Source organism: Sebastes umbrosus, chromosome 5 (genome assembly GCF_015220745.1).
Source record: "Sebastes umbrosus isolate fSebUmb1 chromosome 5, fSebUmb1.pri, whole genome shotgun sequence".
NCBI classification, from domain to species: Eukaryota; Metazoa; Chordata; class Actinopteri; order Perciformes; family Sebastidae; genus Sebastes; species Sebastes umbrosus.
Genome location: NC_051273.1, coordinates 22,819,014 through 22,836,023, shown reverse-complemented (window position 1 = coordinate 22,836,023; position 17,010 = coordinate 22,819,014). Strand labels below are relative to the sequence as shown.

The 17,010-nt window shown below is 38.2% G+C and overlaps 2 protein-coding genes across 3 annotated transcripts; one reads left to right on the top strand and one right to left on the bottom strand.

The window, feature by feature from the left end:
• Nucleotides 1-901: 901 nt before the first annotated feature.
• On the bottom strand, nucleotides 902-5,709 carry LOC119488515 (cytochrome P450 2J2-like). The gene is made up of 9 exons (XM_037770249.1): nucleotides 5,271-5,709; nucleotides 3,854-4,016; nucleotides 3,387-3,536; nucleotides 3,149-3,309; nucleotides 2,888-3,064; nucleotides 2,414-2,555; nucleotides 2,122-2,309; nucleotides 1,889-2,030; nucleotides 902-1,732 (listed from the first exon to the last, which is right to left on the bottom strand). The coding sequence occupies exons 1-9, from the start codon at nucleotides 5,445-5,447 to the stop codon at nucleotides 1,557-1,559; spliced, it is 1,476 nt and encodes a 491-aa protein (XP_037626177.1). The 5' UTR covers nucleotides 5,448-5,709; the 3' UTR covers nucleotides 902-1,556.
• A 1,326-nt stretch (nucleotides 5,710-7,035) lies between these two features.
• On the top strand, nucleotides 7,036-16,390 carry LOC119488509 (cytochrome P450 2J6-like). 2 transcript variants are annotated; one of them, XM_037770242.1, is made up of 9 exons: nucleotides 7,037-7,357; nucleotides 9,330-9,492; nucleotides 10,919-11,068; nucleotides 11,403-11,563; nucleotides 12,597-12,773; nucleotides 12,889-13,027; nucleotides 13,219-13,406; nucleotides 14,050-14,191; nucleotides 15,690-16,390. In XM_037770242.1, the coding sequence occupies exons 1-9, from the start codon at nucleotides 7,157-7,159 to the stop codon at nucleotides 15,863-15,865; spliced, it is 1,497 nt and encodes a 498-aa protein (XP_037626170.1). In that variant the 5' UTR covers nucleotides 7,037-7,156; the 3' UTR covers nucleotides 15,866-16,390. The 2 variants fall into 2 exon arrangements, with proteins under 2 accessions (XP_037626171.1, XP_037626170.1); XM_037770243.1 differs by lacking the exon at nucleotides 12,597-12,773 and having other exon boundaries at nucleotides 7,036-7,357.
• The last annotated feature ends 620 nt before the right edge of the window (nucleotides 16,391-17,010 follow it).

The following is a 17,010-nucleotide window of genomic DNA, read 5'->3' as shown; positions in this document are numbered from 1 at the left end:
ATTATACGTTGATGATGTATGATGCATTATTAAAGATTAAGCTACCCAGTAGTATACAAAGTAGTTACAATTAGCCCCACCTTTACTTGCTGCAAGATTAAAGTAAATTTACACATGAATGCATCTATAGTTATAATCCTGTGATATAATATATGTGATTCTCAAATGGGCCATTCTGCATAATGAGTACTTTGACTATCTTTACTTAAAAGTGCAGTGTGTGGGATCTGACGGCATCTTGTGGTGAGGTTGCAGATTGCACTGATTAATTGCAAATTAATCACATATTTTTTTATCTGTTCAAACTTTACCTTAAAGGGAGATTTGTCAAGTATTTAATACCCTTATCAAAATGGAAGTGGACAAATATGCTGCTTTATGCAAATGTATGTATGTATTTATTATTGGAAATCAATTAACAACACAAAACAATGACAAATATTATCCAGAAACACAGCTACTGCATTTAGCATAAAAAATATGCTCAAATCATAACAAGGCAAACTGCAGCCCAACAGGCAACAACAGCTGTCAGTGTGTCAGTGTGCTGACTTGACTATGACTTGCCCCAAACTGCATGTGATTATCATAAAGTGGGCATGTCTGTAAAGGGAGACTCGTGGGTATCCATAGAAACCGTTTTCATTCACATATCGGAAGGTCAGAGGTCAAGGGACCCCTTTGAAAATGGCCATGCCAGTTTTTCCTCACCAAAATTTAGCATAAGTTTGGAGCGTTATTTAGCCTCCCACGCGACACACTAGTATGACATGGTTGGTACCAATGAATTCCTTTTCTAGTTTTATATGATGCCAGTATCTTCACTCTAGGTAAAACTTACAAGTTGTGTTAATGTGTTAAAGAAATTAGGGCGTTAAAATGAATTTGCCTTAACGCGTTCCTGATGTGTGTGTAGGTGCTGTGTTTTGATGTATTTTGTTAGATGGGAAAGAAAATATGTTTAACTAATGTAGAGCTAATACATAAGGCATCATGTGCTAATGTGAATCCATAATACTGTATATCATAATCTACTGTTGCACTTCACTGATAAATGATCTAATCAGTATTAGCTCATTAAATTATGCAACACTTAATGGATCAACAGTTTGTGAATGTCAAATGTTAATGACCATCTCATCAAATTATATGAGATCCAGTAGATAAAAGCTTGTCAGACCAGTGATAAATAGATACTGTATCAGTACAAGTAGAACAGTAGTTTTCCCGAAAACATATCGCTTCCTTTGGGAGGAACATGGGAGTGCTGGTGCTTTATTTACCTGTAAGAACCAAATCAAAGGCAACTGGGCTAACTGTTTGGCCTTGAAACCATAAGCAAGTCCAGGTGCCTTTGACAAATATCATGTGGCCTGGATGGCTGTGAATCTCCACAGACATGGTGATCTTCTTTATTTTTATATTTTTTGGTGGGGAATGGTCATATGTTATGCAAACTAGTTTCCAGTTGCAAGTCAGATATGTGATCTTTGATATTGTCGTCTTCGTGGAGACCGTTAAAGCTTTGTGCAGGGATGAGAAGAGGCGGGAGCAAATCAGCGAGGCACAGCTAGCATCCTGAACTCCTCGGGGGAATGGGTGAAGCCTAGCACGCCCTCCAAGCTGGGCATTTCTCCAGGAACAGGAGAGAAGGTGAAGTGTTGGAAGAGAGATGTAAAGAGAACGAACAGCTCCATTCTGGCCAGGTGCTCCCCTAAACACACACGTTTACCTGTGAAGGAAACAGTCGACAGCAGCTTCAGGTTACTAGACTCCTAAAACCACATCTTACTATCATGAACTACTGCATGTTGGTGGTATGGTGTTGGTGGTAGCAATCTCTGTGAGCTAAATAGTATCACTGAAAGAGGAGGAATATTGTTCAAACCTGCTGAAAACGGTAAGAAGGCCTCTCTTCTGCGGAAGTGGCCCTCTGAATCCAAGAAATGCTCCAGATTGAAGATATCTGGAGTCGCCCACTCATTCTTATCAAACAGCACCGATGCAAGAATTGTAGTTGTGGCTGTGCCCTGGAATAATAGGCATGAGGTTATCAGCTGTGTATAAATAATTTACAGCTTGTCATTCATATCTGGATGAGTCTGGTAAATAGTCCTCTACCTTGGGTATTAAGTATCCTCCCAGTGTAGCGTCTTTACTGGCCATTTTGGGTAATCCCAAGGGAACAATGTTTCCCATCCTTTGAGTCTCATGGATGACAGCGTCGGTGAAAGGCATGTTGGGTCTGTCGGCTATTGTGGGCTGACGAGACTGTCCGATCACTCGGTCTATCTCTGCCTGGACTTTCTCTGAGTGAGGAAGCAGAGTCATTGGACATTATACACTTTGAATAGTATAAAACCATGTGTAATCTTCATGAGAATATGCTCAATGTGATTAATAAGATACTAACCCTGTATCTCTGGGTAGTGCATCATGTATAGGAGGGCCCAGCGTAAAGTGGTGGAAGTTGTTTCTGTACCAGCCTCAATCAGGTCGAGGGTGCAAACCAGCAGGGTTTCAATGTTGAAGCCAGCCTGGGGATCCTCCTTTTTCTGTCAACGCCATCATACATTGGGCTATGCTGTTATAGTGGACTTTCTTTTAGACAAATTTAACCTCTTACCTGTACTTTCCAAATAAATCATTAAAGGAGCAGTTTGTAGGATTTTGTGTCATCTAGTGGTGAGGTTGCAGATTGAAAACAACTGTATACCCCTCCGCTCACTCCTTCCTTTCCAGGGTGTCAGAGAACTACGGTGGCCTTCAGGTAACATAAAATTGTGAAAGAGTTTGGTTTGTCCGTTCTGTGTTACTCTAGAAATGTGGAACATATCCTTTGCCAGGATTCCAGGGAGCTTTACTAAAAATGTTGTAAATATCTTACCTTCTCCATCTCTGCCAGGTAAACATCGATATAATCACGGGGGTCATCTGGGTTCCACTCCTCCTGGTGCTTCTCTACTTCCTTTTTCAGGAAAGTCATGATCTCCTTGTAGTTGGCGTGGACAGTCTGGTGAGGTCCTGGCAGGTACTTCAGCAAGCCAGGGAAGGCATCATACAGCTGTTGATGGGACAAACTCTCAGATCAAATTATGGACCAACAGCACAGTTTGTTGTGTGAACACAACATGACAGTTGGAATTACCTGAATCTGAGCAGAGCCAGAGAGCATAACGGCCTCATTGTCCAACTCCAGAAACTTGCGAAAGCTTTGATCGCTGTATTCAAAGCGATGTCCAAACACCACAGACGAGATGATGTTACTCACTGCATTCGTTATGATGTAGTGGGGGTTGAATGGTCTTCCTGGGAATATGTTGAATTTAATTTAAGTGATGATAATTCATATTAGGATGTGAACTAACAGATGAATCATTACTTGCCTTGTTCCTCTTTGAAAGCTTCACAGAGGAAGTTGTTTTCCACCTCAATGTATTTTTCCAGTGACTTCTGGCCCTCTCCAAAGTAACGCAGGTGAGTGATGGCAAACTTCCTCTGCTTCTTCCACAGGTAACCATTGCTCAAACCAATGCCTGTGGGAACATTACATCAAATTATTAGCAAACAAGCAATTCACTGACGTCCATCACTTCTGAACGCCAATTGTCACTCCCTAATCTGTTGCTGTGGTGAATTTGGTGAATCCTCGCAGGGAGGGATGAAGTGTAGACACTGAAATATAAACACCATTCTGCATTGACAAGATACTCAACTTTGTCCCATGTGAGTTGGCTGACTGAGCCATGATTTATCCTTCAACGCAGCATAAAGAGGTGTGGTTTTACCCTGGAGAAAGACATTTACGGTACCATACAGTCATGTTCTCACTCACTGGTTCTCATATACTCACCAAGCCCCTTGAAGATAACATGGAAGAGAGGGACAATCGGTCGATCAACAAAGCTGTCCAGCTGGTGAACAAGAGCCTCTTTGACCATCTTGTAGCCTGAAATAAACACCATCCTCTCGCTGCCTCTCCTCAAGCTGAACACTGGACCGTACTCCTGAGCAAGCTGCATTTAAAAACACAAATTACTTTTCAATGGACATAACTTTTCGAGGATGTCAAGATCTTTGATTGCTGTCATTTGGCTCCACCCAGATGCACAAAATTAATTGATTGGAAGTCTATAAACCAATCACAATGTTCCACATCATCTAAAGTGGACTGCAGTGGAGCCACCAAGCCCCCAGGAAAAGCGCCGGTCGTTGATCCCAATTTTTGTAGCGGCCAAACGGCGGTACTACAACTTCTGTGTCCGTCATGTGATGCCATTGGGCCCAAAAATACTTTTTCCCATAGACTTACATTGGGAAAGAGATGTCTGTAACTCAGCGGATATTTGTTTTTTGAGCTGAATCAACTTCCCAGTATGAACACTTTATTAGCCCTTATTTAAATCATTAGGTCCTAAAAGTTGTAAAATGCATTAATAGCTGAATTCAGAGTTATTTCCCTTCCTCCATTCATGTGATTGAGAGGGCGGCGGAGTTAGCAAGCTGTGATGACAGTGTGACGGCTGTGACCCCATGACCGAGCCTTGTGACCAAGTGGACGCTACTGCGCCTGCTCCATGGGCCCAATGGATGCGGAAGATCACCTGAAGATCCGGGTACTTTTCCACTCGGAAGTCGAGCCATTTTGGCAATCATGCGCCACTGAGCAACTTTAATAGGAATGAATGGGGCCCTGCCTCCAACGCTGTATCCAGTTCTCTTAATACCTCCATGCATGAGACCCCCTGGTAGCCGTGCATTAAGGCGACATTGCCCCACTGGCTCTAATAGCGCCGTTCTGCACTGCACTCATACGGCGGTTACAGCTGATAATGCTGTCCCGATCGCTCTATCAGAACTGTTGCCATTGTTTGCACTTTTAGCACGGTTAGCATCGTAAGCTGCAAGCCACTGGCTCAGCCGTCGCCATGTTGAGAGCTGTGTGGAGGCAATCCCTCAATCATAGATATGCTCTAAATTTGGAATTTGCCACCTTTAAATTAATTTTCCATGAGATGCTGCATTAGTTTGTTTCCCCTCTGTAGTCAATAAAGTAGCAGAAAATAAAACTTAGTTTTGGTGAAAATACATGAAAAGGCAGTGATATCAAATTGTCAATTGATGAGAAAACGCTTTTGAGTTGCAATCTCATGGCGTTATTGTGTTTTTGTTTTTATTCCTTGTGCTCATCATGTTGTCAAGGCTACTTTCTGTAGGCCAAATTGCCCCTCGGATATTAAAGATTGACTCTTCTCTACTGTACACCTCACCTTCTCCATTGATTTGAAGTCAACGAAAACATTTCCTAGAAAAGGCACAGCCCACGGTCCAGGTGGAAAGCTGTGTGGCCTCCAGTTTCTGACCACATCTATCAGGAGTAACACTACAAAACTGAGCAACAGCCAGCCAGTGAAGTCCATACACTCAAAAAGTGCTTGAAAAATCATGATAAATAATGTGTCAAAAGGCCCTCCAGAAAATCAGTTTGCTCCCACAGACGGTGGATGGTGGGAGCGTCTCATGTTATGTGGGTGAGGAGTGAAGGAGGCTGGCATAAAACAAACTAACATAAACTCTCAACAAGGAAATGTTACGTAACACTAGTGTCCTCTGGACCTCTGAAGTGAAAAACAAGGCTGGAACTTGAACTCTTCCAGCTGGTAATTGACTTTATGCATGTGCACTGTGTGTTGGACACAACAGGTCTTCCTAATTAAATAAATAAATAAAATATAAGTCAGTAACCAATCAGTGAATCAAGGTAAGGTAAATATACCTATAAATGTGTATGTATTTATTCATTTTATTGTATATTTATTTAAATGTATGTATTTACGTTGAGTGACCCCTCATTTCCGTAATGAGGCAGAAATGCATAAAGAAAAGAATACAGAAATAAATAAGGGGTGAAAAGCAAAGGGAAAATCGTGCTGAAATAAATAAAGAAATGCATAAATATATCAATAAATGCATACATTTAAAAATAAATATAAAATAAACAAAAAATAAGTGCAAAACTAGATAAATAAATATGAAATAAATGCAAAAATTAATAAATACATTTAAAAGATTAATAAAAAATGAATAATTAAATAAATAAAAGGGGAAATTAAACAGAAGAGTAAATAAATAAGGGAATTAATACAAAGAAATAAATAAAGAAGGGAATTAAAACAGAAATATCAATTTATGCCACATTTAATGGCTACATTCATTTTTGACACATTTAATGACATATTTATTTATTCATTTATCGAGTCATGTATTTATTTATTTATTTATTTTTTATTTTGGCAGGTTTCGTCCTCCATAATTCTACGGTGATTATACACTGAAGACAACATACTTATTAATATTATATTACATTTCTGCCAATAGATCCCCCTACACAGTGGCGGCTGGTGGAAATTTTTCTTGGTGGGGCTGTGCCATATCCAATCAATTTCAGCAAACACCCCGGTATGATTTAATGCAAAAAAAAGTGAAGGTATCAACAACACATTACTACTTTGCAGTTAAATAATTAACAATTATTTTATTCCAACAGGAAGAGTAAATAATGCTTTGAAAAACACAACAGTATAAAATGTACTCAGTAGTGGAATGTAACTAAGTATTTAAATACAATTTTGAGGTACTTCTACTTTACTTGAGTATTTCCATGTTCTGCTATTTTCTACTTCTACTCAACTACATCTCAGAGGGAAATATTAGACTTTTTTACTCCACTACATTTATCTGACAACTTTAGTTACTTTACAGATTCAGATTATTAATACAAAATATAATCACATTACAATCAAATTACACATATTACTGGGTGCATTCCATATTTAAAACACAAATATTGACAATTTGTATAATTGTTATTATTATTATTAGTAGTAGTAGCAGCAGTAGTAGTAATGTTTTTTATGTCCTTTATTTTGAATGCAGGTACTGAAAGTCACTCACACTTCCTGCTATGTATGTATTATGCTTTTATTTTGAAGGTCAGACACAAACCAGAAGTCAAATCTGATCTTATTATTTTGTATCTTCCTGGTTGGATAAACAAACAAACCGTCTCTAACTTTCTGTTACTGGACTCTGCTCGGTCGCACTAACAGAGTTAAAACTGTTAGAATAAATAAGAAAGCATAAATAAGCTGATAAAATGGAGATAATATCCAGTGTTCTGGGCTTAGAGTGGATGGATGGAAGGAGTGTTTTGATATTTCTGTGTGTTTTTCTGTTGTTAGCTGATGTTTTAAAGAACAGGGCGCCTCCTAACTTCCCTCCAGGACCCTGGGCTTTGCCCTTCATCGGTCACCTTCATCTCATGGATCCCACCAGGTTCCACCTGCAGATCCCTGAGGTACCAGTTTCTTTTTCTTTTTATATATACTTTGTTTTTTCCCTTTTTTCAAGGCTGTTTTCATATATGCAATCCACTGTTTGTAATTACAACAGTCTATAAACCAAACTTTTAAGTAGATGAGCTTACAGACAAACCCATCAAAGAAATAACAATAATAATAATGACAAAAATAAAGAATAGAGTTAAAAAAAACAACAAAGCAAACTAAAAAAACAACACATAACAAAAAAAACAATAATAATACAAAAATATGAGAGTAATAAATGAAATCAACAAATAAGTTAATAGAAAAAATAAAAAAAGGGGGGAGAGAAGGTCAGAGGTATCAGTTTCACTATTAATCACAGTTAATGATTATTTATTTATTTTATTTGCACATATATAAAACTGCACAAAATCCAGTCAATGAAAAAAAAAACAGGAAATGTGTCAGGAGAGGTCAGGAAGCCACAGACTTATTTATACAAAGGACCTCCCCCCCAACCCCAGGAGAACAAAAAACAATAACAAAAAAGGAAGAAAGATCTAGACTAACATAATTTTAAAAATAAACAAAAGTTAAAGAACAACAACAAGAAGTACACAAAATGTGCAGAAAAGCCAAACCAAACAGTGGAAAACAATCCAATAAAAACAATGAAATACATACAAAAAACAGTACAGAAGAAAAGAAAATATATCTAAACATATCAAAAGGCAATTACACATCATGAATTAAATGTGATGATAATTTCCTTTTAAAATGTTCTAAGGATAACGAGCTCTTGATAACATGTATTTTGGTGTTCCATATTTGTACACAACGATATCTGATGGAGTACTGGCCATGTTTTGTTTTGTAAAAAGGCAGGTGAAGATGATTAACCTGTCTAGTAGTTGCCTAATAATCGAATGAGTTTGTTGTTTAGACGTTGTGTAGTAGTTTACAGTCCATTGAAAGGTTGAATGATCTAACAGGGATTATTATTATATTTTACATCATAAAATATTTAGGTAACAGTCCTGAAATTACAGGTGAAATGTTCTTTTATTTGTCAATTGTCAATTCCAGCAAAGCAGACATTGGCAATGAAAATCTTTGGTTTCAGGTTCCTTCAACAATTCAAATAAAATACTGTATGTATATATCAAAGTAAAACCCAAATGATAATGCAAGGCATGAAATAGTGCAGTTAAAATAAATGTAAGCATAAATAAATATAAAATAGTATTGATAATGTAAATTTGTAATTTAGTTGAAGACAGTATTTCAGATGGGAAAACTGAATGTAAACAGAATGTATTATGTATATGCATGATGAGAAGTAATATATGTACACAGATGTGTAAACAGGAATGTAATAATGAGGAGTACTAAAAAATAAATAAAATATATATACTGTATGTGTGTATTGGCATGAATCTGGCAATACGATACGTATCATGATACAGGGTGTAATGATTCAATATATTGGTGATATATTGCAAGGTTTTTTTAAATTTAATTTTAGGAAAACTGTCATAGTATAAAGATCACACCAGAAATAAACCATTTTAGAAAAGGCAAAAATAAGACATTTATACTGCATGATAGAATGTGGTCTGCTGCACTCCAGGAATCAACAGAAACATCTACTGTAATTGGCTGCTGCTGTTCCTGTTTACATTTCCCCACCAGCAGCTTCTTTTTGTGTGTTACTGTTCAGCCAAATGTGCATTTTAAGAAGTACTGTGTGTACAGTACAGCCACCAGGTGGCACAGGGTAAAAAGAGAGAGAGGAAAACTCCTCCTTGCCCACTACTTAAAGTATCTTGAGACCGGTCTCAAGACCAAGACCGGTCTCGAGTACTACAATACTAGTAGTCAGTAATGTCTACTGCAGCCTGCTGTAGCCCTCTAAAGCTAGACTGATTCTTTTTTTGTTGTTGACATCCTCAGGAAGTATGTCAACTCAGTGAACCCAAACACCTGTCTGCTCTCTTTGTTCAGTTTGCAGAGAAATATGGAAACATTTTCACCCTTCGGCTCTTTGGTGGAAGGATTGCGGTCGTCAATGGCTACAAGCTTGTGAGAGAGGCCCTGGTCCAGAAAGGAGAAGACTACATGGATCGCCCCTGCATACCATTGTTTGACGCATTAGTTGGGAATAAAGGTAGTGTGTGTTGCATTTAGTTTGAAGAGTTGCTGCTAGTTAGTATTTAGTGACACCATATTAGGGCATATTAGCATTTAGCTAGTTGTTAGTTATACCCATTTCCAATAGAGTGCTCCAGGGATGACGTTTTTTTGTGTGCCAACCAGGAAGTTAGCATCGCCAAGGTTACCTCTACAAAAAGCCAATGGGGTTTTCCATTGGGTTTTGGATTATTGCAGAAAATAAACTCTGTGGCGAACACACGTTTATGATACTTACACGTTTTATTCAGCAAGATTATCTTCACAAATGAACGCCACTTTTGTGATTTTTGAAGCGTGAATGCAATCGCCAGAAGTAAAAAGCTAACGTTAGGCTATAAATGAACTACACCACGGTCACATGAGCACAAGTATACACAATGAGGCTGTGGAGGAGGACGAGTCGGTGTGATGACGTATAGTAGTCTCATTTAGCCACTTGTTTGCAACCGCCTTCTTTAATACACATAAATTATTATTATTTATTAGGTCTGTCAAAGTTAACGCGCTAATAACGCGTTAACGCAAATTTGTTTTAACGCCACTAATTTCTTTAACACATTAACGCAATCGATCTTTCGGAGGTTGTAGCGGGCGCAGCTTTAAAGCTAGTGAAAATACTGATATCAAATTAAACTTGAAAACCTAAGGAAACTATTGGTACCAGCTACTAGCTTCTCATGAAGGAGGTTAAATAATGCTCTAAACTTACACTAAATTTTGGTGAGGAAAAACTGGCATGGCCATTTTCAAAGCGGTCCCTTGACCTCTGACCTCAAGATATGTGAATGTAAATGGGTTCTATGGGGGACCCACGAGTCTCCCCTTTACAGAAATGCCCAATTTATGATAATTACATGCAGTTTGGGGCAAGTCATAGTCAAGTCAGCACACTGACACACTGACAGCTGTTGTTGCCTGTTGGGCTGCAGTTTGCCATGTTATGATTTGAGCATATTTTTTATGGTTTGTGCAGCACCTGTGAGGGTTTCTGGACAATATTTATAATTGTTTTGTGTTGTTAATTGATTTCCAATAATAAATATATACATACATTATTATAAAGCAGCATATTTGCCCACTCACATGTAGATAAGAGTATTAAATACTTGATAAATCTCATTTTAAGGTACATTTTGAACAGAAAAAAAATGTGTGATTAATTTGCGATTAAATATTTTAATTGATTGACAGCCCTAGTATTTATTCATGTATTTTATGCTGTAGAACAAAATCTCTACAGCTTGTGTTAACCACAGACCTTATTTCAGTTATCTAACTAAAAACCCATTGACTTCCAGACGAGGGAACAGAAAGTGCTAAAATGCTAACTTATTTCTAGGTTCATTCCTGTAACACTCACACATTACTTCCGGTCTAATGCTGTTATGTGTTTCCAAAAGGTTTGGTGATATCGAATGGCCATAAATGGAAGCAGCAGAGGAGATTTGCTATTCGTACACTCAGAAACTTTGGTGTTGGCAAGATGACGTTGGAGCCATCCATCCAGCAGGAGGGCCATTATCTCTCTGAGGCTTTTGCCCTTCAGCAAGGCACTGAACAAATCTTATTTTTCAACAAGCACCTACTAATCAGCTAGTGCTTTTAACAGTGCAGTACGCTTTCTTTTTTTTAACTATGACACATTATTATTTTGTTTTTATTCTGTGAACACGTGACTTTCCACCTTTGCATCACAGAAGCCATGTACCAACACCGTGAAGCATGAACCTTAGACCGTGTGCATGTGACTCTCTATTTCCCTGCTTCATTATCTACAGCAACCACACCTGATCTTTTATACCAACCTGTTAATCATCCAGAATCAATACTTGTGTCCCTTTTCTTTTCAGTGTGTCTTATCTACATCTTCTCTTTATTTTACAGGCAAGCCTTTTAATGCCCAGTCACTGATGAACAGCGCAGTGTCCAACATCATCTGCTGCCTGGTGTTTGGGGATCGCTTCGAGTACACCGACAAGCAGCACCAGGGTATTCTTCAGAGCTTCAACGAGTTATTGTACTTAGAGGGAGGTGGATGGGCACAGGTGAGCCTCCATTGTAAACAAGCACACAGTATTCTTTTTTTAAATCTGTATTTATCCAGCCACACTCCTTAAGTCAATAGTGTATTTTAATAATTAACATGACAAGAAACTGATAAAAATGTGTAACCAGTGGTGGAAGAAGTACTTTGATCCTTTACTGAAGTAAAAGCAGTGGTGGAATGCAACTAAGTACATTTACTCAAGTACTGTATATAAGTACAATATTAGGATACTTGTACTTTACTCAAGTATTTCCATTTTCTCCTACTTAATATTCTACTCCACTACATATCAGTGGGAAATATTGTACTATTTACTCCACTACATTTATTTGATAATTTTAGTTATAGTTAGTTATACTTTTCAGATTAACAGTAAAAAAAATATAATCAACAAATATATTATAATGTGATATTATTAGGGCTGTCATTCAATTAGAATATTTAACCATGATTAATTGCATGATTGTCCATAGTTAATCCCAAATGAATTGCACATTTTATATCTGTTCAAAATGTACCTTAAAGGGAGATGTGTCAAATGTTTAATACTCTTATCAACATGGGAGTGGGCAAATAAAGGGGAGACTGGTGGGTACCCATAGAACCCATTTACATTCACATATCTGGAGGTCAGAGGTCAAGGTACCCCTTTGAAAATGACCATGCCAGTTTTTCCTCACCACAATTTAGCATAAGTTTGGAGCGTTATTTAACCTCCTTCACGACAAGCTAGTATGACATGGTTGGTTACAATGGATTCCTTAGGTTTGTTCTAGTTTCATATGATATTAGTATCTTCACTCTAGCTTTAAAGCTGCGCCCGTTTCAACATAAAAATCACAAGTTTCGTTAATGCGTTAAAGAAATTAGTAGCGTTAAAACAAATTTGTGTTAACGCACACAAAAAACGCTCTGATCGGGCACCAAAAAGGCGGTGTCTGATCTGGGCCGTAATGTGTCATCCAAATTTGACATATTGGCTTTGTCTATTGCCTGATTCACTCACAGACACATGTGTTCATGCTCTGTAGCTTTACAGCATGTTACCCTGGCTGATGAAGTGGCTGCCTGGACCTCACCGGAGGATATTCACTCTGACACATAATATAATTGACTACATAAAAATCAAGATCCAAGAACACAGAGAAAGCTTTGACCCGTCCTCACCGAGAGACTACATCGACTGCTTCCTCACAGAGATGGAAGAGGTGAGTCTGTGTGTGTGTGTGTGTGTGTGTGTGTGTCTGTGTGTGTGTTTGTGTGTTTGTTTTCTAATGAAATGTGTCAACTGATACTAGAAACTGTCTCTTGTGTTGTCGATAGAACGAGGACAAAGATGCTGGTTTTAATCTCGAGAATTTGAGTTTTTGCACTATGGACCTGTTTGCTGCTGGAACTGAAACTACTACCACTACTTTACACTGGGGACTGCTGTACATGATCTACTACCCTCACATACAAGGTGTTTGTTTAGTAATATCTGTCCCAACTCATTCCTGCATTGTTTGCACGTGTCTTGACTTGACTAGTATTAAAGGAGTCTCACAGGTCAGGTCTGTAATGGGAGAGTACGTGTGTAGGATGTGGTATTTTCCCCTCAGTCGTCTACGTGGTACACAGACTCCCATTGTTTCCTGTTTTCACTGTGTGCAGAGAGGGTCCAGGCCGAGATAGATGCTGTCGTAGGTTCATCCAAGCAGCCCTCTATGACTGACAAGGAAAACATGCCCTATACTGATGCAGTCATCCATGAAATCCAGAGAATGGCCAACATCTTACCCCTCAATTTGATCCGCACGACAAACAGGGAAACAACGCTGGACAAGTACACATTCCCAAAGGTAAATGATGCACGTATGAGAAGGAATTGCTTTATGTGGGCATTTTGCTTATTGTTTGTTGGATTTTCTGGCAGCATAGCTTTTGAATGCGGTGCTTCTCAGCAACCAACTCAAAAACACAAACACTCAAACCAGTCCCCTTCAACTACGTGAAGATAACTTAACTTCAAAGTATGGCTGTCAATCGATTCAAATATTTACAGTAAATCATGATTCATTGCATTATTGTCCATAATTAATCGGGATAAATCACAAATTCATCGCACATTTTTTATCTGTTCAAAATGTACAACATGGGAGTGGGCAAACATGCTTGCTTTATGCAAATGTATGTATATATTTATTATTGGAAATCAATTAACAACACAAAACAATGACAAATATTGTCCAGAAACCCTCACAGTTACTGCATTTAGCATTAAAACATTTTTTTTTATTTATTTATTTTTTGATTATCTTCAATTATTATGATTATTTCATCAACTGCTGTTTCCAAGGTTGAGAGTTAACCTTGAAGCTCAACTTTGTATTTTGTTTATTTTCATCTATTTCATTTTTGTTTATAAAAACAAACTCACTAGAAGAAATACAAAAAAAAAGATAACAATTTGATTTGATGTTTTCATTTATGCCTTTTCCTCAGGGCACCTTTGTCCTGGCCACACTGATCTCTGTTCTACGTGATGAGTCGATGTGGGAAACTCCGCACTCCTTCAACCCTCAACATTTTCTGGACCAGGACGGCAAATTTAGGAAGAGAGAAGCCTTCCTTGCTTTTTCAGCAGGTTAGTCACTTATTACAACCCTCTAAAACTCAGTTGTATGTTGTTTAAACCTTAAAGGCAGGGTTGACGATGTTCTCAAATCTCCACTATTTGTTTTATTGGTTGAAATGGTCTTTACACCCCGACAGCGATCCATTACTGATGAGCTCTGAAAAAGAACCGGAAAAGAGCCGTCATCTGTAGCTGCTGTAATCTTTTAAAAACGTCTACCAATCACTGCCTCGCGGTCCGCTTGGAAAGAACCAATTAGATGCCTCCCTGCCTCCCTCAACTCAAAGCGTGTCGCCTCCACACGTTTCATGGAGAATGGAAGCAAAAACTCAGCCCTGCAGTATCACTGCCGCGGTTACTTGTCATGAGGTAGCGTTGTTGAGTTGAGGTCCTCTCTCCACTCTGTGTCTGTGAAGTAGTTACGATGCGGCGCTGCTCATGCATGTGTGGGGGGGGGGCGTTGCTTTGGAAGGAGCCCCGAGGGGAGGGGGTGAGGGGGTTTAGATGGAGCTCCTGAGGCGATGCTACTTTGAAATTATGCTAGCTTTCCAACATCGTCGACCCTATCTTTAAAGGTCCTTACAGAGGAAAATGAAATAAGATACGTACTATTGCTTGCCAGCAATCACTTGCCTGTTTAACCATTTACTAGGGCTGTACCGAATACTTCGAAGCTTCATTCATACTGTAAGTTAACATTGACATTCAAATTCTACATCAACATTTGAATGCTGCGCAGTTTTTTTTTTTTATTTGCATATTAGTATTATACTGTTTGTAAAATTAGATTCCAGTGGAATCTGCGTAGGAGTGTTTTCGTCTCGTGTGATCCAAACATTTCCAATAAGCGCTGTAAAGTCAAAAAGTCAACATGAAACATGACTGAAAACTACAATAGCTGACAGTATGAGACCCAACAAACTAAGAAGACATTTAGAAACATTACATCCCAGTCACGTCAATTAAAAAAAGGAGTTAAAATTCAACCTCCCTCCTACCAACCTATTTAACATACAAGGACTACGGACTGAATACACTATAAGAAACAATCATCATAGGAAAATGTTAACTTATTTCTTCTCAAAACATTATTAGTTGTATAATTAATGTCATCTGAAGTTGAAAATATTTCTTCCTCCAAAGGGGGAAATGACAGAAAAAAATTGATAACCACTGCATTAAAGAAAGTTGATTTAATAAAAAAGACTAAGTTATTTAATTCGATGAATCACTTTATTCAAATTGAGGATTTTGTTCCAAGATTTTTTATTTTATTTTTTTAGGGTGATGTCATAAAATATGACGACAGACATTTGAAGCTTCATTCGAAAACCTCAATAAAAAATCCTAATGTAAAAAAATTACATTCGGTACAGCCCTACCATTTCCTATAAGTTTCATGTCTATTATTTGGTTGTTTCAGACTCTGAGCTGCAGCAGTATTATATGGTCAAAGTGAATAAAAATGGTGTGAATACAACTCATCTGTTGTATTGTGTACTCTCAGGGAAGCGTGTGTGTCTCGGGGAGCAGCTGGCCAGGACGGAGTTGTTCCTCTTCTTTACCTCCATCCTTCAGAGGTTTTCTTTAACGGCACCCGATGGAGAGCAGCCCACTCTGGAGTTCAAGTTAGGAGCCACTCTCTGTCCCAAACCTTACAGCCTCTGTGCCGTACCACGATAAACCACCAACTGTCCTAAAGACTACGTTCACATTACAAGCAAATGTGGCCCAAATCCGAATTTCTTTGCTCTTCCGTGACACAGAAATACTGAACTCTCTCCACAGAACTATATGGCAGTCCATCACTGGTTATCAGACATCGATAATGTTTACCTGACAAAAAATACTTTTTCTATATTACTCGGTTCTTCTGCTAAATTCAGCGTCATTTTCACTCACTGTAATAAATCAGCAGTTATAAAAATGTGTAGACGGCGTTATTAAGGCAGACGAGCATTATCTGATCACATTTATTCACTTTACATGGAACTAAAGTGAATACCAAATTATGTTAAATCATGTTCACCGAATGAGTTCTGTTTATGAGTAGTAACAAATCATAAATAATCTTTTAGAAGGAGTAGATGTTTACCGGTAATCTCAGCTCTGTTAAATTAAGCAATATATTAACAGGGGTTTTCCAACAGTAGGAAACAGTTGAAGACTTCATTTGTCTTGTCAGTCATTTAAAATGTAAATTAACTTATCAAACAGATTTTTCTTCTGATAAAGCAGAACTCTGATTTAATGAAATCCGGTTATTACATTTGTGTGGGCGTGCTGACTCGAGGTGTTTCGGGATGTCGGACAGTACCGTCACACATCTTACTTTAGTTCATTTAACTTAGTTAAATAACATAAAGAGCTGTTAAGGTTAAATATCAGCCGAAATGAAAAGCCTTTCTTTAGGAGTCATACAAAGTCATATATTATGATTTCTGTGTAACGGGGGACCCAGATCTGTTAAAGTGAGCAATATGTTAATTGAGTCTGGCAGTCACTGGACTCCAACAACTCCAGTGAGTATTTTCAGACCAATGGGCCGTCGGTCAGTCCCCCATGTGTGTGAGGTTATTGGTTGCATGTGAGGCGTTTCAGGGCAGAGATCTGTTCACACTGATGTCAGATATGGGACACTTCAAGCATGAATGTGAACAGTCTCGGCAGAAAGATCAGATCTGGGTAAAAATTCGGAATTGAGCATTAAGCCCTGTAATGTGAGCGTGAAACATCACCAACGCAATGAATCACTGTGTTCCACTATATGCATTTTCAATACATCAATAATATCTGCTATGTTGTTATTTTATTATGGTGTGAGTAAA

Bases quoted from the DNA above. Each gene is read 5' to 3' on its own strand.
- LOC119488515 (XM_037770249.1), bottom strand. From the start codon at position 5,447: ATGATTTTTCAAGCACTTTTTGAGTGTATGGACTTCACTGGCTGGCTG. The intron at 3,537-3,853 runs GTGAGTATATGA...ATGTTCCCACAG, and splicing joins TGTTATCTTCAAGGGGCTTG to GCATTGGTTTGAGCAATGGT. The intron at 2,556-2,887 runs GTAAGATATTTA...TGGCGTTGACAG, and splicing joins ACCTGGCAGAGATGGAGAAG to AAAAAGGAGGATCCCCAGGC.
- LOC119488509 (XM_037770242.1), top strand. From the start codon at position 7,157: ATGGAGATAATATCCAGTGTTCTGGGCTTAGAGTGGATGGATGGAAGG. The intron at 11,564-12,596 runs GTGAGCCTCCAT...CATGCTCTGTAG, and splicing joins AGGGAGGTGGATGGGCACAG to CTTTACAGCATGTTACCCTG. The intron at 13,028-13,218 runs GTGTTTGTTTAG...CACTGTGTGCAG, and splicing joins CTACTACCCTCACATACAAG to AGAGGGTCCAGGCCGAGATA.